The sequence below is a fragment of the Propithecus coquereli genome, unplaced genomic scaffold (genome assembly GCF_000956105.1).
Source record: "Propithecus coquereli isolate 6110/MARCELLA unplaced genomic scaffold, Pcoq_1.0 Scaffold438, whole genome shotgun sequence".
Classification (NCBI taxonomy): Eukaryota; Metazoa; Chordata; class Mammalia; order Primates; family Indriidae; genus Propithecus; species Propithecus coquereli.
In genome coordinates this window covers 324,839-349,728 of record NW_012150152.1, presented here as the reverse complement: position 1 = coordinate 349,728, position 24,890 = coordinate 324,839, and the positions used below count along the sequence as shown (strand labels likewise).

General features: G+C 58.0%; 1 protein-coding gene across 6 annotated transcripts in view; it reads left to right on the top strand.

The window, feature by feature from the left end:
• Positions 1–24,498, top strand: part of MAU2 (MAU2 sister chromatid cohesion factor) — a 28,519-nt gene extending 4,021 nt beyond the window's left edge. The window contains exons 2-19 of one of the 6 annotated variants that reach the window (XM_012654050.1): positions 5,017–5,034; positions 5,434–5,499; positions 6,170–6,265; positions 7,779–7,873; positions 10,023–10,050; positions 10,304–10,459; positions 11,526–11,672; positions 11,754–11,844; positions 12,837–12,940; positions 13,530–13,607; positions 13,980–14,045; positions 15,998–16,081; positions 17,435–17,484; positions 17,696–17,773; positions 17,863–17,974; positions 21,199–21,289; positions 22,060–22,187; positions 22,524–24,498. In XM_012654050.1, coding sequence (XP_012509504.1) covers positions 5,017–5,034; positions 5,434–5,499; positions 6,170–6,265; positions 7,779–7,873; positions 10,023–10,050; positions 10,304–10,459; positions 11,526–11,672; positions 11,754–11,844; positions 12,837–12,940; positions 13,530–13,607; positions 13,980–14,045; positions 15,998–16,081; positions 17,435–17,484; positions 17,696–17,773; positions 17,863–17,974; positions 21,199–21,289; positions 22,060–22,187; positions 22,524–22,598 — 1,563 coding nt within the window. In that variant the 3' untranslated portion in view covers positions 22,599–24,498. Of the gene's footprint in view, positions 1–5,016; positions 5,035–5,433; positions 5,500–6,169; positions 6,266–7,778; positions 7,874–10,022; positions 10,051–10,303; positions 10,460–11,525; positions 11,673–11,753; positions 11,845–12,836; positions 12,941–13,529; positions 13,608–13,979; positions 14,046–15,997; positions 16,085–17,434; positions 17,485–17,695; positions 17,774–17,862; positions 17,975–18,561; positions 18,780–21,198; positions 21,290–22,059 lie in introns of those variants that run through there. The other 5 variants (XM_012654049.1, XM_012654048.1, XM_012654047.1 and 2 more) reach the window with 5 other exon arrangements.
• The last annotated feature ends 392 nt before the right edge of the window (positions 24,499–24,890 follow it).

Sequence of the window (24,890 nt, the reverse complement as noted above, 5' to 3'; positions counted from 1 at the left end):
ACTCGGGAGGCTGAGGCAGAAGGATCACTTGAGCCCAGGAGTTTGAGGTTGCTGTGAGCTAGGCTGACGCCACAGCACTCTAGCCCAGGCAACAGAGCGAGACTCTGTCTCGAGGTGGGGGGGGGGTGGGGACGAAGAAAGAAATTTCTTGGCTAGAGAATTTGCAAAGCCGTTTCTGCAGATCCTGTCAGATTCTGTTCCTTTTTATTTTGCTTTCCCGTCTTCCTGCTGCACACCTACCCCTGTGTGATTTTTTCAGTCCTCTCATCTTGCAGACCCCGTGGCTTTTGCTTTGTTTCTGCACCTGTCTTTCAAGCAGACAGATCCGATTCAGTCATTTGCACATCTGCTGTGGCACCAAGAGAATGTGCCTGTATATCCATTTCCCCCTTAACTTTTTTACTTTTGATCATATAGTCCTTTTTATCCCTTGGCCTAGAAAGTGCATCATCATTTTTAGATTTTCCTGATTTGAAAGCCACCAAGGAATAAATACCACTTCTCTAAAAGGAATTGTTTGTTATTTTCTATAATCCAGGCAGTTCTTTGAACAATGCTCGTTATTCACTGCATGTCCATGTCAATGCCGTGTTTGCTTATCTGTGTGTATCTAGAATGGGGCTGCTTTCTGACGGTGGTTTTGCTCATGTGACTTAGAAAGCAGTTCCAGACTGTGCAGGTCAGGTGCTTATTAATTCTGCATCCAGGTTTAGCCTGAGTTTAGTCTAAGGTTTACTTTCCCAGCAAGTGATGAAATGCCTCTCTTTGTCTTCTGGGGCCCAGCAGGGCTTGGTTGTGAGCCACTCCTCATCAGGTGCAGCTGCAGCAGTTCTCTCATCTTTCAGGATTGTGGCTGTGTCCAGTTAAGTTCCATCGGCAGGAAACAGAGACTGTGCAGAGCTGGTCGTTTTACTTTCATGGGGGAGTCTTTGCTCCCTCCTGTTTTCGATTCCATTTCCTTTGCTCTCTATCTCTGAGTCACGTCTGACTTAAGGGTGTGAGATCTGTTTAGGAACTGTCACCTCATGGTTCTACCAACTGGTGTCTTCCCCTCCCACCCCAATTCTTCCCATTCCTGCTTGCGATTTATGGTGATACCATTGGTGCCTTCTGTATTGCCGGGCCCTGCATTGGTGCTTCTCAGGGCAAAGTCTCGCTGGACCCTCAACAAACCCACAGGGTAAGGCCCACTTCCAACTCGCTGATAACCACACTGGGTACTCCAGGAGGATGTATGTAGCCACATTAACACAGCAGGAAGAGGCAAGGGAGGCTCCTAAATGCTTTGCTTCTATCTTCTATCCCAGGGGAGTCATAGTCAGTAACTATTTCTACATATTGTGGTGGCTTAAAAAAACCTGATTTAGAAAAAAAAAACAGTTACTTTGGTTTCAAGAAATAAGAAGCCTTGAAACACTCTCAGCCTTGGACCGTATCCTCCAGGCACCAGAGGTGTGCTGACCTGGGCCCTCCCACCCCACATGGTGCCTGTTGGTCCTGCAGCAACAGCCCCCCACCCCACCACCAACTGGCTTCCCCCGAGAGCCCCAAGGCAACACCAGGGGCTTCTGGCAAGGATGTTCGCATCCCTGCCCTGCTCTCTGCAGGCCACCTGGGGGTGAGGGGCTCTCACTTTGGCCTCTTTCTCATCATGAGGAAGGAGACATAAAAGATACCTTTTGACATTACATAGTAAAAATCATAGCAATGACCTAGCAACCTTGGATAGGATATCCTACGTACTTTGTGAGATGGGTATAATTTCTGCTTCCTTTATATTTCTGATTTGCAAATTTATGTTAAAAGTTTTACAGAGGTACAAAAATGAAGTTGTTTGATTGGCATCAGACTGGCAGTTCTGGGGAAGTGACTAGCTCACCGTGACACTCAGCCCAGCCCACCCTTAGGAACAGTGTCGTTGTGCAGATTGTCAAGGCGTCACTGATGCTGATGCCCTGGTCAAAAAGCAGTGACATTTGAAGACAGCAAGAAATCTGATGCTGTTTGGGAATTAGAGCTTTGTGTCTGAAAGGCATAGCCTCAGTTCTGTGGTCATTTGCACGTGAGGAAGCCTCGATTTCCCGGTGATGCTAGGTAAACTCTTCCTTATCCAATGGATAAAGCCATTGTTCACACGACAAATGTTTCCCGAGTACCTACCGTGTGTCATCTTGTTGAAGGCACTGTAAACACAATTTAGAGGCACACATTGTGGCACATCCTCTTTGTATGTATTTAAAGTGAGGGGCCACTCCCTGTGTACCAGAGAAAGGTAGGTCAGTGGCCCTGGGAAACGGATGTCAAAGAGTGCTAGGATCCAATTTCTCGCAAGCCTTGGAGCGTTGCTAAGTCTCATAGTGGATCCACATTTTGAACCTAGTTCTCTGGCCCCCAGTCGGTCCTTCCGACTCCCGCTAATGCCAGCCTATGAGGCCTTCCAGAAGAAGAGAATGTTCGAGTCTTGAGCCTTTGGGCAAGTTATTTCCCAGCTCACTGGTAGTTGCTGAGAGCCCCTCCTTCCCCAGGGGAGAGGTGGGATTCTCTTTCTCCAGCCCTCCTGTCAGCACACAGAGGAGCTCGCAGAGAGGGAAGCTGATTGTCAGCAGACACATCTGGCTCATAAAGCAGAGGTGTCAGTGGGTCAGAGGAAATTAGGTCCAGCCCAACTGTCTACTGACTGGCCACACAGAAGTCTCAAAAGGAGAAGGGACGAAAAGCTGTTATGAGGAGACATTGGCGGGCCCACGCAGGCCCGAGCTTGGCGGCACAGGCTGAAGCTCTGAGAAGTGGGTGTGGTGCGGCCCTCCCCGGGCCGAGAGCGATTGGCTGCATCCCTTCTGAGTCCACCTGCCACAGACATGCCGTGTGGACTGTCCTCAGCTCCAAACTGGGAGCGGCCTTGAGTTGGGGGGAGAGCATCCCTGGGCCGCAGACTTGAAAGGAAGGCTTGTCTGCCCACATAGGACTGGGGGGATTCACCTCTTGTCTCGCTCCTTGCTTGCCTCTGCCGGGTGCAGTGACACACAGCAACGGGGCCGGCTTTGTCACAGGGCTGAGGCGCGTCCAGGCCTGACTCACAAGCTCAGCTGTGGGTGCCAGGCTTACATCTTGGTCCCCAGGCTGGGTGTCTGCTTATCGTACGTGGCAGCATGCCATTTATCCACCTGGGACTCTCTGAAGGGCTCCCCTTCCGCGTGGGGGCCTTGCCTGCCCCATGGTGACCGAATCACAGAACCACGAGGCACTGGAGATGGATCCCAGGGTTGGGTGGGACCTCAGCCCAGCTCTAGCTCATCTCCTCAGCCTCTTCCACGTGTCCCCTTTTTCCTCTGTGACCAGGCATCCCTCCCAGTCGGTGGCCTTCTGGAGCTTCTCTTGGTGCTCTGGGCCTCTTCTCTTGCTGGTCTGTGGGGAGCAGCAACTTCTCTGGAAAGCACCCCAACTTCTCCTCCATCAACATTATACATGTTCCTGCTGTTCCCCCAAACATGGCCTCCAGCTGAGGAGCCTTGCTTCTGGGGCCACATTCCTGGTGGCAGGCCATTGCCCTGCCCTGCCGAAGGCCCCCTGCCCTTCCTGTCCCTGCCACAAGGGAGGCCTTGGGAGGGGACCAGCAGAGGCAGACTCTTGTGCTGGCTGCAAAGCACCTCTTGCCTGGACTGCTGAGCCTCTGCGCACATGCTTGTGTGCGTGTGTGCACGTGTGTGTCAGGAGCCTGTGGCTCTGGCTCTGGCTCGCGCTCCCAAAGCTGTCCCTCCCGGCCCACTTGTGTCTTGTGGGCATTTGGCTTTAGACACAGCTCCACGTCTCCCCAGCCGCTGCTCACCCTCACCCCAGAGGCATCTCCAGTCCCCGCCCTCAACCCCACCTGCTGACCCCCCAGGCCTCACTGGCTCCTCCTCCCTCTCTTCATTCATTCTTTTTGCTGCATCCAGGAAGGTCTTAAAACTCAGATTTGGTCACGCACTGTTCTTTTCTGCCCCTGACTGGATCAGGCTCCACGGGTGACATCAGGGACATTCTAACCCACAGCCGGGGATAGGGACTGTGGTCACTGTTGCCATGTGAATAACACAGAGACCTGGCAGCCTTCCAGCCACACCTCCCTGGACCTCTGTGCCTTTCTCATGGGCTCTTTGCCTGGAGCACCTCCTGCTCCCCCTTTTCCGTGGGAACCCCCCTCACTTCCTTTCAAGGCCCAATCCCAGGTGTCCCCGTCCCACACCGTTCTCCCACAGAGCGCGGGGAGCTGGAGTCTTCTCCTCAGCTCCAGGTCTACCATCCAGCAGCCGCCAAGGCTCTTGGCAGGCACCAGTTGCTCTTCGAACGTCTGTGGTACCTGGCAGGAGCGGCGTTAGGCGTGCGTGCTGGGTCCTGAGGAGGTCTGACCGGGGCAGTGTGGTGGACTAGCCCGGGAGCCTTTTGGAACATGGAACCTGGGGCACGGTGGTCCCTCAGTTGGATCCTGTTACTGTCTGAACTGCATTCTTGGCACATGTCGTGAGTGTCGTCCCAGCGCTTCTCCCTCCTCTTTGCGAGGCTCATTTTGCTCATTTCCACGCTGCTGTTACTTGTTCATGAAGGACTGATGCCCTAAGACCCACTCTCTGGTTGTAACTGATTCCTTGTCTAATGCTTTGCCTGACAGTCGGCCCTACTTCATTGTGGCACGTGGGGGCCTCGGTGGGGCCAGGTCACCTCTGCGCTCCTTCCCCCGAATCAGTTCCCGGCCACCGGCAGGTAGGGTCTGACTTCAGAGCACCAGCCTCTCCTCTTTGTCGGAAGGGGGTGTCCCCTCTTCCCCAGGCACCTGCCAGGCACTCTGTGGCTTCTGTTCCCCTTGCTGGATTGGAGGGAAAGCGAGCCCACCCTCTCAGGCCAAGCAGGCCCCCTTCCCACTTAACCGGACACTGGACAGCCTTTGATAACAGGACAACCTGTGCAAACCCCAAAGCGAGCCATAACCAGATGCCAAGTGTCTGCTTGAGAAGTAATTCTTTTTTCTTTCTCTTTCAGTGGTTAATATCACAGCAAGTATCCTTTTCTTGTTGGTGCTGTTCCCTTTAAGGAATTCTCTGTTTGAATAACGAGAATGTCTTAGAAACTTGAATCCCATCTCATGTTGTAGTAACCAGAGAGTGTAGGCTTTGCCCCACAGGCCGCCTAGAGAATCCTCACTCAGCTCCCTTTGAGGCCAGCAGCTTCGCCTGGACGCCGTGCTCCTGTCGTCTTCCCTTCACACTCCGGCATCCAGCTCCTAGCCCCGCCCTGTGACAAGCTCAGGGTTCGCTGGGGGACACCAGAACTTGGAATTTCAAGGCAGACAGGGACACGCTGCCTGGCAGACGTCTGCGGTGTAGGAGCCCCGAGCTGTCGCCTTCTAAACTGACCTTTCCTTGCAGTCTCTGTACTTCCTTAACTGGATGTCACTAGATCCCGCAGTTCGAAGATGTTAAATTTGAAGCAGCAAGTCTGTTATCTGAATTATATTGTCAAGAGGTAAGAACACATTAAGGTTTCTGAAAGCAAAATGTCTCTCCTTGTCGCTAAGACACAATGGCAAACAGTGGCTCTGGAGAGCTGAAATCCACTCTGGCTTTTAACTCTTCAAATTACTTTCCTTCCTCTTACAGCCCAGCGTTGGGGCAATCACATGCCGACAAGGGCCGGCAGAGTCGTCTTCTGCTGGAGACTGCTAGGAAAGGCAGCCTCGATCCTAGCCTAACGAGTCTGTACAGTTTGCCTTCTTAATCCGATTTCTGATTTCAGTCGTAGCTGAAAATTCGCCTTCTTCCGCTCGGAACATGACACCTTGAGGTAGCCGGGCGGCAGGGCGGTGTGTTTCACACCCTGCTGTCTCTCTGTGGTCTGAGAACACAGATTTGGGAACCTGCTTTCAATTTGTCTGTTAAGGATTTTGAACTGAAGCTACTTTCAGTTTAGTTGAATGGGAAGTTATTTTAAGAGTGGTGCAGAAACTTCCCAGCTAGTGAGCCCAATAAAATATCTTTCTTGCTTTTAATAAACTTAATTGGCAGTCCAAAAAAATCCTTTGGTAAGCATGAACAGGAACCGCCTTCTGGCACCACAGCTGCCGCTAAGAAACCCAGCTTGATTGTCGGCTTGTTTTTTTTCTCCCCCCTCCTCAAACGTGACTATTTCCTTTCAGAATTCCGTCGATGCAGCAAAGCCGCTGCTGCGGAAGGCGATCCAGATCTCTCAGCAGACCCCGTACTGGCACTGCCGCCTGCTCTTCCAGCTCGCGGTGAGTGCTGTGGCCCAGACAGGCCCGCAGAGGCCATGACTCTGGGGCACACACACCCCGAGTACAAGCAACAGCAGAGTCTGAGATACACAGGCCCCCTCGAGCTGCCATGCTGAGTGGGTGGCGATATGGGGGTGTTCCTTTAACCTGCTCACAAGCCTCCTCTAGCGTCTTCACTCAGCACCACCCAGGGGTGATCGGTGGCAGTGCCTGTCTCCCTGGGGACCATCAGAGGGCATGTTGCTCACCCTCCTCCTGGCTGCTCCTTTTGGCCTGTGCTTATTGAAATCCAAGGAGCTTTTCCTACCAGAGAGCTGCTGTGTTTTTGTAAGAGCTGCACTGAGATTCCAAGGGGCTGCCTTTGGGCAACAAATGCCCAAGTCAAGCCTTGTTTCCCAGAGCCCTAGTTTCGGGGGCCCCTGGGGCACAGCCTCGTCCTGGAATCCACACGGTTCCCCTTCCAGCTCCCTTTAGCTCCCCAGACGTAGTTGGAGCCCCAGTCCCTGCCCTCCAAGATGCTCAGTTGGGGGAGGGGGTGACTTTCTAGGCTGGGCCTTCCTGGTTGTAGTGGCGGGGCCACAGGCACCATCGTGTGGGCACCTCTTCTGTCCTGGGCTCTGCTGTACCTCCCTGTGACTGGGTATCCTCAGCTGTCCATCTCTGGCTGGCCCCCAGCCTCTCTAGTCCTGACCCAGCCTGCCCTCCAGGCCTCCCCATGGCACAGCCCTGTCACCCACCTAGGCAGGCAGCATGTGGACCCTGGATTGGGAGTGTCCTCCACGAAGCCCTTCACCCCAGGAGGGTCTGGCTGGGAAAGTGCCCTAATGGGAAAAGCTCACCCAGCAGCAGGGGCTCCCAAGGCCCTTCCCCCGCTCCCGAGGCCCGCTTAGGCCCCACTTGTACACACTGGCTCCTTTCATCGTCCCACGCACACTTGTGCCCATTGGCAGAGGAGGGAGCAGGTCAGGCAGTGAGTCACCTGCCCTAGGTCACAGAGTTGGTGGGTCATGTGCTTGTGCCACAGGTGTGCCTCCCAGGCTTAAGCCAGGTTCTTGCCCCCCTTTCAGCCTGTTAGGGCTTCTGTATTTGAAACTCCCCTGGACACTTACCCTGAGGGAGTCCCTCCTTGTGGGCCCTGGAGATGCCCCCAGTGACTCAACCCCACAGGTCACCTAGGAAGCGCTCAAACAGCCCCGAGAGGACGGAGGCAGGGGTGGAATCTGTGCCCAGAAAACATTAACTGCTGGTTCTGTGCACCATTAAGTTTAGATAATGTGTACAGCAGGCACCATTAAGTTTAGATGATGTATATACTGTAGGCAGTCTGGAGCTCTGTATCCAAAGCAATTAACATTGATGTGATAATTTGGTTAATTTAGCTCAAAACTGACACTAAGGCAATTTTGTTGATGTGTGGGGAGGTTTGGTTGAACTTGCTAACAAAGCAGCCAGGCCAGCCTCTGTAAAACAGAGGGGTTTGGCAGCAAAGGTCATTGCTCTCTCTCCTTTTTAGCAACTGCACACACTTGAGAAGGACCTGGTGTCAGCCTGCGACCTCCTGGGCGTGGGGGCCGAGTACGCCCGGGTGGTGGGATCCGAGTACACACGGTAGGCAGCAGCTCCCCCTCCCCTCCTGCTCGCTTGCATAGAGAGGGCTCAGCCCTCTTAATCAGAGACAGCAAACAGTCAGCACTGCAGCGTGGAAAGATGGCCACCCTCACACATAACGAGGGGCTTGGAGATTAAAGCTGCACCAGGAAGCATTTCGCACCGTTGGTTCATAAAGTGAAATGTTGGCGAGTCACTTTCTTGAGGGCGAGGGGCAGCCGGCATGCTCCACCCCGTGGGACCTGCTCATTTCTAGCGTGCTTGCGATAGAAAGTGCTCGTCTCATTTGCTCAGCTGTTGGGCTTCATCGCACAAATGTGTCCTTGTTGGTGTGGGGCGTGCATGGCACTGACCGTAGGCCGCTTCAGTGTCCGCCCGCTCGGGGGGCCAAGGAGCTTGTCAGTGCATAACAGGAGGCAGAGCAGGCCAGCATTTGTGTAGCAGAAGGGACATAGGTTCATGTTATGCACGAAGCTGCTTAAACTGTCTGGAGACTGGTATCCTGGGGTTAGAGGTCAGGGAGCTCTTGTGCTCCCTGTGTGCCCTCCGCGAGGGCCTCCTCTCTGTCTCTTCCCCCCACATAGAGGAATCCTCTGTAGCGGGCAGGCTCCAGGCAGCAGTACTCTTACTCTGTGTGTTGGGATTCTAGAAGGTTCCCACAAAGGGCCTTCCTGGCCTGAGTGAGAGTGCACTGGGACTGGCCCCCTGTCTGTCAGAGTGCACTTGTACCATGGAGTTGTCGGGACACAGCAGCCTCCAACTCTGCTCTCAGTCCCACTCTAAGCTCTAGACTTGTGAGCACCCATTGGGCACCACGCAACTCCTGACAGCTCCCCAAAGGGTGTCCTTGTCCCTAGAGTGCTGCCGGGGGGTGGGGCAGAGCTGTTGCTTGTCCACCCTGCCTACTCCCCTATGTGCTTCCCAGACAGGCTGCTGTGGGCAGCCAGCCTGGAGTGGACATGTGGTCTGTGCAGAGTGGCCGAGGGTCGGTGCCTGCAGGTCTCCTGGCTCAGGGCCTCTCACCAGTGACACAGAGCCTCTAAGCAAGCACATTTTTTGTGAGACAACATGGGAACCTTGATGTGATGTCTCCTCCCTTAGATTTCAAGAAGCAGAAGCTGGGTAGATAGATCCCTGAGTGTTCACGAGTGTTCATGCCGTGAGCTAATGATAGGGATCAGCACTGTGGCCTGGAGACAGGCAGGGGAGCCGAGCTGCTCAGCGCGTGTCCCTGCTCTAGCCCTCGAACGCTGTGCAAACTTGACCTCTCTGCCTTGGTCTCCTCACCTGTAAAATGGGGAGAACAGCACCTGCTTGGTAGGGTGTCGGCCACAGCACACAGGTGCTCTGCGAAGGATGGCAGAGGAAAGGATTCAATGTTGAAAAAACTGGGGGCTCCCCAAAATTTGGCACTGCACAATTACAGCTGCTCCTAAAGGCAGGGTCCCCACAAGCCCACTACCAGCATGCTGCACACCTCCAGGGCTGAGGTGGGGCAGGGCCACCCCACCTCCCTCCTCTGTTACTTATACTGTTTTCTAAACTTTCCTTGATATATTGTATTATTTTTCTTGCCAAGGACAGCTGCACGTGCTACTTTAGAAAGTGCAGAAGGTTTAAGAGAGACTATAGACGTCTCCCGAGGGTGAAGGTGGTGACTAGAGGCGAGGCTGCTGATATGCCTGGGGCTTCCCAACTTCGTCCCCTTTGCCCTGAGAGGCACGCGAGGAGGCTCAGCCCAGTTCACGGACCAGGCAGTGCAGGGCAGATGGGCCCGAGTCTGCCGCTTGCCCCTGCCCAGTGTGGCTGCTGACGCCGAGCCCATGTCTGCTGTGTCAGCAGGACTGAGATTAGAGCGGTGCGCCATCCTCTAGCCCACCGGGAACACCGCCTTCTGAGTGCTGTGTCTTCTGGGCTTTTGAACCACACTATTGTGTCTAAACCTTGCAAGAAAAGTAAATACAGATAGAATAAAACAAAATAGAGCAGTCGCGTAAATAAAACAAACCTCATTGAGTACTGTTCCCTGTGATCCATTTAACCTTCCCCCGAGATGGCGTGTTAGGTCCTGTGAGCACTGGGGCACCCACAGTTAGCTTGGGAGCCTCTGGGGCCTTCTCAGACCTGACTCCCTGTCTCTGTTTTCCAGGGCGCTGTTCCTCCTCAGCAAGGGGATGGTAAGTCAAGGCTGGGCAGGATGGCTAGGTGCCCACAGGTATTGGGGAGATGGGGCTGGGGCCACCACAAGTTCTGCTTAGATTTGTGCTGAGGCGGGAGCCTGGTTTCGAGCGGCTGGGGCTGGGATTTCAGGCTGGCTTTGCTCCCTGGGGCAGGAGTGGCACGCCTAAGGCAGGCGGGCAGGTGGCCCTATGCTCCCGGGAGGGGCTCCCGCAAGCCCAGGGCCCAGCTCACGCGCCTCTGCCTCCCCAGTTGCTGCTGATGGAGCGCAAGTTGCAGGAGGTCCACCCACTGCTCACCCTCTGTGGACAGATCGTGGAGAACTGGCAGGGGAACCCCATCCAGAAGGAGTCACTGCGTGTCTTCTTCCTGGTGCTGCAGGTGACCCACTACCTGGATGCGGGGCAGGTACGTGGTGCCTCTCACAGGAGGGCTGCTAGAGGGTGGCGGGTAGGCACAGGCGGCACATGAACGATGGGCCTCCGGGCAAGAGGTCTGCTCTGTCATCGCCTCTCCTCACATGGCAGGGCTGTCACCCCAGCCCCAACACATACACACACACCCCCACCCCGCTCTGGTATACACTTGCCAGATATTCTTGTCTCTGGGAGCCAGGTCTGTCCCAGTGGCCCTGCCCTCACCCTAGAAATAGTGACATGTGGCCTCACACACGTTTGCTCAGTGCACAAAACACCCAAAGCCTCCAAGGCCTCCAATGCTCGGAGAATCCAAGAGAATAAACCATGTGGGTTTGGGGGTGGTGCCTGGCACAAAGCAGGTGCTCAAGCACCTGCTGTATTTGTGTGACCATCTCGGCCCTTTGCAGGGTGGGGCTGTTTGTCCCCCTCAGCCCCACCCCCATCCCAGTGGGCCAGTCACTGGTGGAGCCCAGCAGCAGCGAGGGCCCGGAAAGCATTTTTGGACCTCTTGGCAGGGGGCTTCCTCAGTTCCCCCACCCACACCCACCTTTGCCCCTTAGGGCAAGTGCCAGCTCAGCGTGTAGAACGCGGAGCAGACTGCAGCCACCTGTTCTCATGGGGCACTGGGGCTGCAGAGACGTCCCTCGGGCCCGGTGCAGACAAGCCAGTCTGTATTAGGCATGGCACCTGTGGGACTCCTGGGCCACCGCCCACCCCTGAGGTGTCCCAGCCTACTCTACTCCTACTCCTGCCTTCTCGGGGTCTGGCTGCAGGAAGGCCAGGTGCAGCTCCAGCAGACTCTGTAGACAGGCCTCTCCTGGGCCTTGGTGTTGCGACGATCCGCCTGGCCCTGCTGTGTGCCCTGAGAGCCCGGCTAATCCATGGGGATGGGGTGGGGGGTGGATCCCTCTCCCAGGAGGTGGATGTGGACATTCCCAGGAGGAAGGGGCAGAGGGGTGGCTGGGTCGGGCCTGGCCTCCTCCTGAGGGCCCTGGCTGCTGGTGGGGAGCTGCAGGGCAGGAGCAGGCACTCAGGCGAGGGTGCCCGCCTCGCAGGTGAAGAGCGTGAAGCCGTGCCTGAAGCAGCTGCAGCAGTGCATCCAGACCATCTCCACGCTGCACGACGATGAGATCCTGCCCAGCAACCCCGCCGACCTCTTCCACTGGCTGCCCAAGGAGCACATGTGTGTGCTTGTCTACCTGGTGCGTCCCTGCTGGGGCCTGAGGCCAGGGTGGGCAGGTGGAAAAAGGGCCCCCACCCACTGCCATCTGTCTTGTCACCAGGTGACCGTGATGCACTCCATGCAGGCCGGCTACCTGGAGAAGGCGCAGAAGTACACCGACAAGGCCCTCATGCAGCTGGAGAAGCTCAAGAGTAAGTGTCCGGCGGCTGTGTGGCCACAGCGCCCCCTGGTGGGCAGCCTGGCCAGACGCTGCCTGTGCTGGGACCGAATGACCCTGACTGACCACAGCGCTGGAGCAGTCCCTGCCTGGGAGGGTCTCTTCATCCCCAGTTGGTGAATGCCAGTGGCTGTTGTCAGAGCACAGCAGGCCAGGCATGGGTTCAGGGGCCAGGGCCCTGCAGCAAACCAGATGCTCAGGTGAAGCAAGTGGTGGCTGCTTTTGCCAACTATTAGCCACATTGTGACGGGGATACGCTCAGGGGAGGCTGTGACTGGAACTCAGCTCTCACTGACTGACAGCAGGTCCTTTGGAGGTCACAGGTTCTTTCCAACCACTCACCTATTTAATCCATCCTGTGGAACCAGGGTCCTTTGACTGGCACAAACCCAGAGCCCCAGGTGTCCCTGGCTGGCTCAGCGTCCCTGTTAATTTGATGGTGTGCTCCCTTGGGAGCACTGCTGGGGGAGAAGTCATTAGAACTGGGGAAGACCAAAGCCTGTGGGGCCCGTGTGTCTCTTTCTCTGTGGCCAGATTGGGAAAGAGCCATGCTGTGTGGTTCTGACATGCGGACAGCTGCTCAGGGCTGCCAGGAGCTGGGGCCCCACCCGGGGTCCCCCAGCCACACTGCTACCTGAGGCCCTGTCACAGGGTCTTGTGATCCAAGGCAACTTCCACATTTCTAGAACCTGCCATATCCAAATGCCCTTGCGTGTTTAGTGGGGTGAGAATCAAAGACAAATCCATGGATTCCTTACTCTTAGAACGTTCTGGCAATCAGTCCCTGACTCTAGCGCTGTCTCCTCACCTGGACACAGAGATGAGCTCCCTCACACTGAGGGTACAATGAGGACTAAGGAGGATGACGGGGTGGGTGCCAGGCTGCTGTGGCAGGAGACAGGGACGGGGGGCGAGGTGGGGCTGGGCCTCCTGCGCTGCGTGCTCACCCACTACTCTCCTCCGCAGTGCTCGACTGCAGCCCCATCCTGTCCTCCTTCCAAGTGATCCTCCTGGAGCACATCATCATGTGCCGGCTCGTCACGGGGCACAAGGCCACGGCGCTGCAGGAGGTAGGGCCAGTGGGGGCTGTGCAGACACACGGGTTTGCCAGGTCTCAGAGGTGTCAGACAGGAAACTGGGAACTCACCAATCACACGTTGGCAGGACGTCGTGTCGTGCTGTCTCACTGTCACTCAGCAGTTCACAGCCCTGCGTGGGGATTACTGATTAGAGAACCCGGTGCAAAAACTCGTGGCCCCTTTCCCAAAAGCTGGCACGCCCAGGGAATGTTGCACATGGTGTCCAGGGATTTGGGGTCCTCGGACAGTGATCCTCATACCCTGTCCTGCCCCAGGGTTTGTAACCTCAGGTGCCCGTGCTGCTGAGGGCATGGGGGCCCCGAGTAGGCCAGCGTGCTGTACAGCCAAGACACACGTTGGGAAGGACAGGGAAGGCGGGTAACGGACAAGGGTCACTGTCCATGATGGGGTCAGGGCCATACTTTGCCATTATGGTGGGCACATCCACCTGGACTTTGTATCCCAGTTTGGGCAGGCAGGGCACCGGCATACCTGCCAGCTGTGGGGTCTCTCCAGTGCTGCTCAGACACCGGGTCCCAGGCTACAGGCCGTGTGACAACGGGCATGCTCTCTTCGGCAGATCTCCCAGGTCTGCCAGCTGTGCCAGCAGTCCCCCCGGCTCTTCTCCAACCACGCGGCACAGCTGCACACGCTGCTGGTGAGTAAACCCGGGACAGCACCCCAGGCAGAATCTGGAACGTTCCCAGTAAATAATCACGTAACCACCTCAGTCAGGATCCGGAACATTCCTAGTGAAGAACCCCATGACCACCCCCCAGGCAGAATCCTGAGTGTTCCCAGTGAGCTTTCTTCTGAGAAGCATCTCATCGAGTCCCAAGTTGACTTGGGCCTGGGAGGTGGAATTATCAGACACAGTATCTTTATCGTCGCTGGCTCAGGAAAGTCGCGTGTCGTGTTCATCCAGGTGCAGCCAGTGTCAGCCCCGGGCAAGCTGCATGTGGCTCTGATCTAAGCCCTCATTGGGGACCCCCCAGAGGCCACCCTGAGTGACAGCACCTTCTTCTTCCAGGGTCTGTACTGTGTCTCCGTCAACTGCATGGACAACGCGGAAGCCCAGTTCACCACAGCCCTGCGGGTAAGGTGCCGGCCCCTGGCTCCTGGGGCAGGCGACACTTCTGAATAAGGATTCAGGCGCAGTCTGTGATGAGGACAGCAGCCACATTAGGTCAGCCACGTGAAGCTGCGGTCCCAGAGGGCAGCTTCACAGCAGTTAGCCTGATGCTGGCATGACAGTGACATCATGCTGTTTACCCAGCTGAGGGATGGCTATGGGCGAGGTGGGCTCCTGGCCAGCCAGGGCTGGGGGCTTCCTGCGCTAGCCCGAGGACAGGTGTGAGGGAGAGGCCCAGCCCCTTTCACATCGGACTGGGAGCCTTGTGACACCCACCGCCCCCAGGCTGGGATGGCTCCTGTTGCAGCGGAAGACATGGAGTCACCCAGGTTCAGGGGCTCCCTGGAGTCACCCCATGGTGAGTGGCAGAGCTGGAATGCCCCCCAGGTGCTGCATGGGCAGAAGATACCTGGTCCTGCTGGGTCAGGGAGGAGGTATAAACACCCCAGGCTTCCGGCCTCACACTAGGGTCCCACCGGGCCCTGGAAGAAGGCTATTGCCATGTCCTCAAGGGGTGACCCAGCCCAGGCCCGGGTCCCAGCTCTGCCTGCCTTGCTCTAAGACCAGACAATGTGTCCCTACCTCAGCCTCGGTGTCCTCACAAGAAACGGACGCTGTCGACACCTTCCGTCTGGGTGGTTCCAGGAAAGTCCCCAGTAGAGATGTCAGGCAGCAAGGGCTGCTCTATTCTCATCTCAGACGAGGTCACAGGGAGCGCAGTGCACACCCTCTGCCTATCAAATGGGGGATGGGGTCTCCCCTCTGCCCTCCAGGGTGTTCCACATGTCTGTGGGTGTCTCCATGCCGGCTGCTGGCCTCAGGTGCGCAGGTGCCTTGCAGACGGCATGCCTGGGCGTGCAGCTCGGCCTCAGCGCCTGCTCCTCTGCCCGCACCCCTCATTCCCTGGGCCTTGGCTGGCTCCTGCTGCAGCAGTGCCCAGACCCTTTCCCGGCGCCATGACGGTCTTGCCACCTCCTCCCCATCTCACTCCCACAAGGGGCTGCTGCTGCTGCTTTTGTTCAGCATCAAAGTGCCCAAAACCATGCACCCCAGGCAGGAGTCCTCCCCACCAGGCCAGGAGGGGGCTTCATTTCCATGGCCCAGCCGGGAAGCAGTGACGCCGAGTGCAAATCCAAACCCACCTGACCCCAGATGTGCTCCTGTGTCCCACAGCAAACGTTGCCACCCGTGCTGCATCCCAGAGCATCTTTGCTTGGGTCAGAAGACCCTCTGGGCTTCCTTGGCCGTGCCAGGGTCCTGTGGGTGGGGTCTGCACCTCCCGGGCTCCCTCAGCCTCTTGGGAACCAGGATCTGGGCAGCGCTTGAGCCACTTGGATTGGCCCCTCTCCTGACTGTTCTCCTTCCCCTAGAAGAGCCAGGGACACCACAGTCCCTGCACCACTGGTCATTGCCAGTGTTTCTGGGCTCTGACACAGACAGCATCACCTACCTTTAGGGCGGTTCCTGGACCCCCGGGTGACAGCTCCCCACCCCACCACCCTGGGAAGAGTGGTCCCTCCAGGACTGGCTTGTGCCTCTTTGTCAGCATGCACCCGGGTCCCAGAAGTTGCCAGCAGTGGTATGGAGGAAGGGCCACCAGGTCTCAGTCCTGCGAAACAGCAGGAAATAGACCCAGACGCAGCACATTCCGAGGGTGGGATCAGGAGTGGCTGGTTTGCCTTTTCTCTGTTTTCTAACTGTCCTGTAACCCAGATGATGGTTTTGTAATGAAAAGAATGAACAGCTGCATTACCCTTGGCTTTAGGGGTGAGTGGGATGCATCTGAAATGAAGAGAGCAAGTTATTTCCAAAGTAGCTGCCATGGAGCTTTTGGGTGGCTCTGACACCACCAAGCGGGCCCTGGTGTGACGTGGCCATACCCGGCCCAGCCTCCTAACGTGCCATCTCCCTTCCAGCTCACCAACCACCAGGAGTTGTGGGCCTTCATTGTGACCAACCTGGCGAGTGTGTATATACGGGAAGGCAATAGACACCAAGAGGTAGTAGGTGACATGCTTCATGTTTGGTATCCTTTCTCTCCATTCTCCTCTCATTCGGGGTCCGGGGTGCTGTCCTGGGCACCAGCAAATCTCAGCAAGCCCCAGGGTGTGCCCCCTCCGACAAGGGATGACACCCTATGCAGAAGCACGAGCAGTCAAGGCCAGAGGCGGGTCGGTAGCCGAGGCTGGGAGAAAAGAGGCCAGGTGTGGGGCAAAAACATTCCTGCAGCCACAGAACATTTCCCCTGTTGAACAGGAGCCGAGCTTTATTGACTCCCACAGAAAAAATCTGCCACCCCGTAGCCTGAGCTGTCTGCTCTAGCACATTGGCCAGGTCTTGGGGCTCAGTCTTGAGGGGCAGAGGCTTGGGCAGTCTTGTGCCCTCACCCCGGGTCGTCTTGCCACCAGCCTTGAGGGTGGGTGTGCCTAGGGCCATCCTCACAGGCCAAGTGCCCTGCCCTCGGCTTCTGAGCTGACTCTGACAGGAGGGTCAGGTTCCTCCTGCCATCACCCTCAGCCCTGAGAGCCCCTCCCCCTGCCTTGGAGTCAACCTCCGTAAGTGTCTCTGATTGGGCCCCTTCCACACGCACAGCCTTTGTTCTGGTTTAGGCCCCCTTTGGCTCTTGTCTAACGAAAAAGGTAGCTGACCCGCCAGATTCCTCCCAGGAGGGTGGTTCAGGTGCTTTTGGCTGCAGGAGCAGAAGGCCCAGCGCTGGCTGCTCGAGCAGTCAGGACACAGCAGACAGGGTCGTCTTGGGGCTGGGTGTGTGCACAGAGTGTCGTGGAGGAGCCTGGCTCTCCTGTGTCTCTGCTGCCAGGAGGGGCTGGCTCTGGGTGCAGCCTCAGCCCTCTTCTACCCTTGTCTGCCAGCCCAGCCACACGGCAGCCAGAAGGGATCTAAAACATCAGTCCGGTCATCACACCCCTGTCAGAGCATCCCAGGGTCCCTGCATGGGAAAATCCACCCCTTGGCTCCCAGGGCCCATGTAGACCAGCCTGCTGACCTTCCCCCAGCCCCCCTCACCTGGCACAAGGCAGAGTAGGCTGAGGGTGTGAGGATCCCACCCCAGGCCCTTCACACCAGGGGCTGCTCTTGCCAGTCAGTCCCTGGGTCTCAGTGTCCCTGGAGGCCCCTTGTGGGTGTGAAGAAAGCCTCACGCTGAGATCCAGCCCCAGATGAACCACCCGCCTCCTACACGCTGCTCAGGGGCAGCTGAGCCCAGGGCATGGGACTCAGGCCTCCAGGTCGAGTCTCGAGGTCACAGCAGCCCTGGGCGCCTCAGCAGCACATGCCAGCCGCCCCTTCTCTGTGTGACAGTGCAGCATGGTCCTAACTGGCGCTTCCTCCCCCAGCTCTACAGTCTGCTGGAGAGGATAAACCCAGACCACAGCTTCCCCGTCAGGTGAGCAGCCCCAGGGGCCACTGCGTGGACCGTCTCGGGCTCCCTGTGCTCTGTGGGTGGGATGAGCTCCTGTGGGGGCCCTAGACCCCCCGGTGCACCCTTCCGCCCAGACACTCTGTAGTGGGGGCTTTCCGAGATTTGCCCCCGACACACTACCCTGCTTCTTTCTCGAAAACCCCACCCTGACGTGGCGCTCCCCCCGCCCCCCCAGCTCACACTGCCTGCGAGCAGCAGCCTTCTACGTTCGCGGGCTCTTCTCCTTCTTCCAGGGACGCTACAATGAGGCCAAGTGAGTGCTGGGCAGGGGGCGGCGGGCGGGTGGGGGCCGCTCTCTCCGTCCCACGGCCAGGGCAGCAGCCTCCTATTCTCCTCTTGCAGGCGATTTCTGCGAGAAACTCTAAAGATGTCCAACGCGGAGGACCTGAACCGGCTCACGGCCTGCTCCCTTGTTCTTCTGGGCCACATCTTCTACGTCCTGGGGAACCACAGGGTGAGTGCCCAGGCCTGGGCCTCCTCGCTGGCTGCTGGCTGGCCTTGGCCTGGATGGCTGGGGTGGGGAGCTTGGCACCCACAGTGGGACAAGTATAGGGCAGATGGCAGGTCCGAGGGGTGCTGGCCTCATGGCCTCCGCGTTGGTCAGGCGCAGCCCCGGAGCTCAGTGGAACCAGAGCCAGCGGGGCTGCCTCGAGCTGGCACAGATCACAGTAGGTGCCCCTCCCTGCGTGTTCCGCCACTGTCTGACACGCAGTGTCCTGCAGGGCACCAGGGGCCCCAGGACTGTTCCCCTCCAGGCCAGCCGGTCTCTCCTGGAACTGGCAGTCCCCAGCCCACTCATTGCCTGCACTCACCCGTCTGACCTCACAGACCTGTAATGTTTCTTTAAAGAAATATTTTGCCATATTATGAAATGTGACATGTTCAGAAAAGACTTAGAAGCAGAAGAGAAAAAAATTGTCCGTCCTTTGCTGTGCAGCCCTTCCCACTGCCCGCCTCCCATGCAGAGCTTTGGTTTGCTGATTTCACATCTTGCCTTTCTCCACGGTACTGTACCAGGACCTTTTTCTTTTTAAATGGCAGCGAGTGTTCTGAAGCGGCCTCCACGCCACAGCGCAGCCCGCCTCGCCTGAGCTGTTTCCGCAGCATAGATGGCGCAGGGCCCGTGTCTTGGCCTGTAGAATTTCCTCTGAGCAAGCCCCAGGCCTCCCTCCACGTGGGCCCCCAGGACCCCCTCTCCCAACAGCGATGTGGCCTTCGCTGAGGCCCTGCAGCTTGGTCCTGCTGGGCTGTGGCCTCAACATGAGGGATGCCACCACCATGAACGAAGAGGACAAACTCTGGGTGTGTCCTTCTAAGTGTAGCTACACTCCTACAGTGTCCTGTCAACCTGCCCTCAGCCTCTGAACACAGGGCAGCATGTGCCGCGGGGCAGCACAAGTGGCCTGGGTGTGTGTCCAGGGGCTCGGCAGCTGTGGCCCTGCTAAATGTGGGCTGCCACCTCCTGTCTCCATGCGGCAGCTGCGATTATCCCATTTGCTGGCCGGGGAGATTTAGATCACACAGTCCCAAACTGCAGACCCAGGACTGGGACCCAGACTTCACTGGCTCTTGTTTGTGTGGAAACCCCTGGAAGCCCCCTGAGTGGGACAGGGATGCTGGAACAGCTCTTCAGCTGCCGCTCTGTTTCATGTGTCAGGTGACACGGGCGAGGGTCTTACATAGTGCATTTGGGAATCCCCCGTGGACCCATGTGGGGTGACAAGGGGCTCCCAAGAGTCCTCAGGCTCAGGTCCTGGCCTCAAGTGACTCTAGGTATGGGGACACAGCTAAGCCGGGTCTTTCACTTTTTTTTTAAGAGGATGTTTTCCCATGTGGTAAAGGCTGAGGGCATCCAGGGGGGCGGCAGCCTTGGGGACCCAGTTGGTAGAGGTGCACACAGGGTGTGGTCAGCCAGGAAGGGCCTGGCACGGACACGGGCACCACAGTGGCCAGAGCATGAGTGCCCAAGTGGAGGGATGGCTGGCCGAGACAGGCTCAGAGGAGGCTCAGGAGGCCCTGCCAGGCCAGAGCATGCGCAGACCTGGCCCATCTCTCAGGGTCACCCACATCTTCAAAACCAGATTCTGGCCAACTGCCGTGGCTCATGCCTGTAATCCCAGCACTCTGGGAGGCCGAGGCAGGAGGATGACTTGAGGCCAGGAGTTTGATACCAGCCTGAGCAAGAGCGAGACCCTGTCTCCAAAAAAATGGAAAAATCAGCCAGGCATGGTGGCGAGCGCCTGTAGTCCCAGCTACTCGGGGGGCCAAGGCGGGAAGATCGCTTGAGCCCAGGAGTTTGAGGTTGCTGTGAACTATGCTGATGCCATGGCACTCTAGCCTGGGTGACAGAGCAAGACTCTGTCTCCAAAAAAAAAAAAAAAGATTCCGTGGAGCACCCCAAGGCATTGTTGGGGGAGCCTGCCTGGGAGAGCAGAGGGAGGACTGCCCCTCCTCTGGGCTCTCAGCAGAGGCCCTTGAGTGTATTCTGAGGTTTCAGAAGGGAGAGCACTGAGACACCCCTGGAGCTCACCTTCGAGGTACAGCAGGGCGCGGTGTGGAGTTGGTGGGTTTTTGCATCTCTAAAGCGGAATATTTGCTGAGTGTGGTGACTCACGCCTGCGATCCCAGCACTTTGGGAGGCCAAGGCGGGAGGATCGCTTGAAGCCAGGAGTTGGAGGTTGCAGTGATCTGTCATGGTGCCACTGCACTCCAGCCTGGGTGACAGAGTGAGACCCTAAAAATAAATAAATAAGTAGATAGATAGATCAGAATATTCCCCACACTGCTGTGGTTCTGGTGAAGCTGGCTCCCAGGAGTCGATTTTGAGGATTTTTATGTCTCTCAGCGATGTGACAAGTACTCCCAGGCTGCTGGGAGCCACCACAAAGGGAGTTCTCCCAGCCACACCCTGAACCCAACGACCAGGCCGGTGGGGCTCTCTGTCCTTGGCCCAGGCAGGGTCAGAGCAGCACTGCTGGTCACCACAGGGCCTGTGCAGCGCAGGCTTCTGCCCACTGCCCCCGAGCCCTCACCATGGAGACAGGGACAGGTGTTTTTATGGCCCCTGATGTCTCTCACTGGCCTCCTCTGGCCACATCCTGAGGACAGTGGGGCTCCAGGTGAGGGCAGCACTGTGGGGTCGCACGGCGGAGGATCGGGCTTGGAGGATTCATGTGCCCTGCACCCCCAGAGCCCCGTGTGTCTGCGGCGGCCTTCCACAAGCGCCAACTTGTATGTAAAACACACCTTCCTTTGTCGCTTCTTTACCCATTCAGCGGCCTTTCCTCCTACTGGAACAGGCCTGGGGCAGGCTGCACCCCTCCCAGGTCCCGGGTCCCCTGGATGAATCCGTGTTTCTCATTGGTTCATATTGTCAGTCGAGCTAATTGCCACCAGTGCCTTTTTCTCTGCTTGGAAAGACAGAGGCACCCGGAGTTGTCCACTGGCCTTTCCACCCTGAGGAGGAACACGCAGAGCCAGGAGTGAGGGTAGTTTGTTTTTCTCAAGGTGGGCCAGGAGTACTTCTGAGAGGGCCATTTGAAATGGGCTCTAAGGTAGAAGTAGGAGTTCTCCAGGCAGCAGAAGGATAGCACAGCCCTGGTTGGGTTTGGCACGTGGGTCCCAGGCTGTTCCTGCCACTGTCCTCTTAGTGCTCTCTTGGCTGCTGTTGATTGACAGGAGAGTAACAACATGGTGGTGCCCGCCATGCAGCTGGCCAGCAAGATCCCGGACATGTCGGTGCAGCTGTGGTCATCGGCCCTGCTGAGAGGTAAGTGCAACAGCTACAGCTCCTCCTTGACCCTGGCCTGGCCTACCCAGAGGTCAGGGCTGCTGGGCAAGCCCTGCTCGACCTGGGCTTCGGTGGCCCATGGCCCAGTTCCAGCACGGGTGGCAGGTACTCCTGCTGGAGCGCAGCAGGCACCGGACCCACTCATGTCATCAGCTCTGGGCAGGATCTGGTTCCGTCTGCACGACACCCAGAGGCTTAGCAAGCCCTGGCTCTCTCAGCCTCGACTGCCTCTTCCTACAGGCAGATAGTGGTCATCCTATAGGATAGGAGCAGCCAGGGTGCTCTGGGTGCAGGGCGGGTGCTCAGCAGGACCCAGTCAATGTTGACACTGCGGCTCCCCCAGGCTAGGAAACGGGTCCAGAGATGTGCCCAGGGCCCTGGGGAGGAGGGGCGGTGCAGTCTCACCTACAGTGGGTTGTGTGGCCTCCCGCCTCAGGAGAGGGCGTTGGGGCCCTGCCCCGGCAAACGCCTGTGCACTCGAGGGCTGGCCGGGGCTCCCTGGGCAGGTGAGTGAGGAGCCCAGCATTGGGTCCCCTCCCGATGCTGCCTGACCAGCCCTGTCCTGCCCCTCGAGGGTAGCCAACATGTGGCTTTGCTGTCCCAAGACAGGGCTCAGGGCCGGTGGCATGCCAGGCACCCAGAGATCCACTGGTGGAGCCAGGGTTTGACCTTAGGGCTCCACCTGCACCCAGTGGGGGGTGTGGGCGGTGGCAGGGCAGACAGTCCCCCATTCACGTGTCTTGCCTCAGACCTGAACAAGGCCTGTGGGAACGCCATGGACGCCCACGAAGCTGCCCAGATGCACCAGAACTTCTCACAGCAGCTGCTCCAAGACCACATCGAGGCCTGTAGCCTCCCCGAGCACAACCTCATCACGGTATGGGCATGCGGGGCAGAGCGGGGGGCCTGTGGGCTCCTTGGTGGGTCCCCCCACCTAGGGGAGAAAAGGGCACACTTGGCTATGTTTCTCTTTGTCCAACAAACCCTGACTCTGCCTCGGGAGCTCCTTCTGTTGCAGGAAACAGCTACGGACACCTCCACCCGGCTGGAGGGGCGGGCGATGCAGGGGCTTCTTGGGCACCTGTCGGGCTCGGATGTGGAGCACAGAGGGGCCCTGCTGGGTGACCAGCCCCAGGAGAGCAGCACTCCAGGCTCGCTCTCCCTGGGAACAGCCCGTGCCTCCTCACCCGTGTGTGTGCTCTCCTCCCTGCAGTGGACGGACGGCCCACCCCCTGTGCAGTTCCAAGCTCAGAATGGACCCAACACCAGCCTGGCCAGTCTCCTGTGAGGGCCTGGAGGGGCCGCCCAGCCACTCGGCCTGTGCGTCTCCACCTTCCATCCAGACAGCACGTGCGCATCCCCTGGAAGCGTGCTTCCTTCCTGACCGGGTCTAGAGCTTCCAAGTCCTGGGGAGTGTGCGGGGCCAGTTCCTGCCCTCCCAGCAGGGGCAGCTGGCCTTTCCCGCCTCGTGCCAGGACCCCTGGTGCTGAGGCCTGCAGGTGGACGTTGGAGCTGACTCCGGAGCCATCCTCTGAAGTGGACCCAACTGCCTGTCCACGTCTGAGTCGCACTTGCCAGGCGCACATCTGGGCTGGGAGTGGGTGCCGGTCCTGATCCTTGTGCCAGGTGGGCCGTACCTCAGGGGCATCGTCCCTGACCCTCCATCGCCCGGGCCTTGATGCCAGCCAGGGGCCGCTCAAGGCAGCCTCCAGAGTCTAAAGGCGAGACGCCAGTTTCTGGCCAAGTTTGGTGGGAAGAAGCGATGGCCACGTGTGGGACAAAGCACACGTCCCAACGCTTTCCTGGCTTGCCTTTCTCTCCAGCGTCAGTCCCTGTGACAGCCAGGGCCTCTGGTCAAGGGCCCTTGGGGATGCGTGAGCTCAGCCTCCAGATATCTGCAGCTCGACCGGATCCACCGGCCCGCCACGGGGGTGTTGCACAGGATTATAAACACAGGCGTGTGCGTGCGCGTGCGTATGTGCATGTGTGCGTGTGCGCGGTGGAGTTTCACAGAGCTGGGCGCTGAGACTGTTGGCGCCAGCCGCCTTCCCCCATGGTGCGGCTGCTGAGGGGCAGGAGGCGGGGAGGGGCGCCTTGCCCAAGAGTAAGCCCCGTCTCCTCAGGCTGACGCGGGCGCAGGGCACGGGCCCTCAGACCTGGAGCCAAGGGGCCTTCTTCCTGGCGGCTCTGCACGGCTCAGGCTCCTGGCCTCCCGCCATCCTCTCAGGAGAGAGGAAGACGCCCCCCCGGCCAGGTCTCTGGGGGACAGTGTCGGCACCTCTTCCCCAGCCGGACCCCAGGGATCCCCTGCTGGGCCCAAACAGCAGCACTTGGTTTTATGCTCTTGGATAATCGGAGAGGTGCCCCAGCAGTGACAGTGGCGTTGGGAATGGTGGCAGCTGGGATCAGGGATCAAGACACCACCCTGTCCAGCTTCCGGAGCCTGGGAGCATCTCCCTGCGGCAGGATGCTGGGGGTCTCTCGTCAGGGTGGGTGGCCGCTTCACGCCCTGTTGCCCGTGCACTCCTGGGCGTGTGGGTGCCTCTCACCGAAGGGATCTGGGCTAGCTCAGGTCGGCCGCTCAGACCCCTGAGGCCTGGGTGTGCCTTAGCCATAGCAGGGCCACCGCCCACAGCCAGAGTGGCATGGAGGACAGGCTGGTAGGGGCCTGTCCTGAGAGGACAGAGTCTCTGGGTCACCAGGGAGAGCCTGTCCCTGTCCTATGCTGCCCTGAGGGGCGGTCCCCTCGGCCAACACGCCCCCAGGCTGATGAGGCCAATAGAAGAGAGTGCAGCCTTGGCCCACACACTGTCCCCATCCTGTCTTCCTCCCCCCCAAGCCACGGCCTCTGCTGGCCCCACCTCGAAGGAGCCCCAGGGTCCTCCCCTCCGTCCCTGAGACGGCGCCTTCCATGCCGCCAGGGTCTGTTTCTGCCAGCTCGGCCCCCACAGCGTCCCGCCTCTCCAGACCCACGTTCACTCAATCACGTACATCATGTTCGTTTCTACCTATTTATTTAAGCCTTTCTTTGCTTCTAGGGCATTTTGTATGTAGAGCAATTGAAAAAAGAACCTCAGAACTTAACATCTGTCCTGATGTTGAAGTGCTTTTAGTGACCACCCTGTTATCTATGTATATGTAAAGTTAAGGATGAGATTTTCAAGTTTATAATTAAAAATTCAGTACTCGATATTTAATATTCCACTCGAGCTTTATGGAAGCCAAATCGTGTGTGTGTGTGTGTGTGTGCGCGCGCGCGCGTGTAAGTTTTGAACCTCCCTTCACAGCAGATCTGATTACACAAAGTACCTTCCTGTGAGTCCATAGTCGGTGCCTTGCAGTGTCTCGTTCGCTCCCAGGACTGGAAGGCTCCCAAGGAGACGTCACACACAGCGTCCCGTAGCTATGTGTTTAGGAAGAACAGATAAGAACTCCAGACCCCTCAGCAGACAGGAACGAAGGGGTAAAAGAAAGAGATTCTGGTGGCAGATCAGTTGCTGAAAGCTGGACGTACCCTTGAGTGCACCTCCCACCTGGTCCTATGGCCAGGGGGTCACGGGGTCCTCTCCCTGGGGTCAGC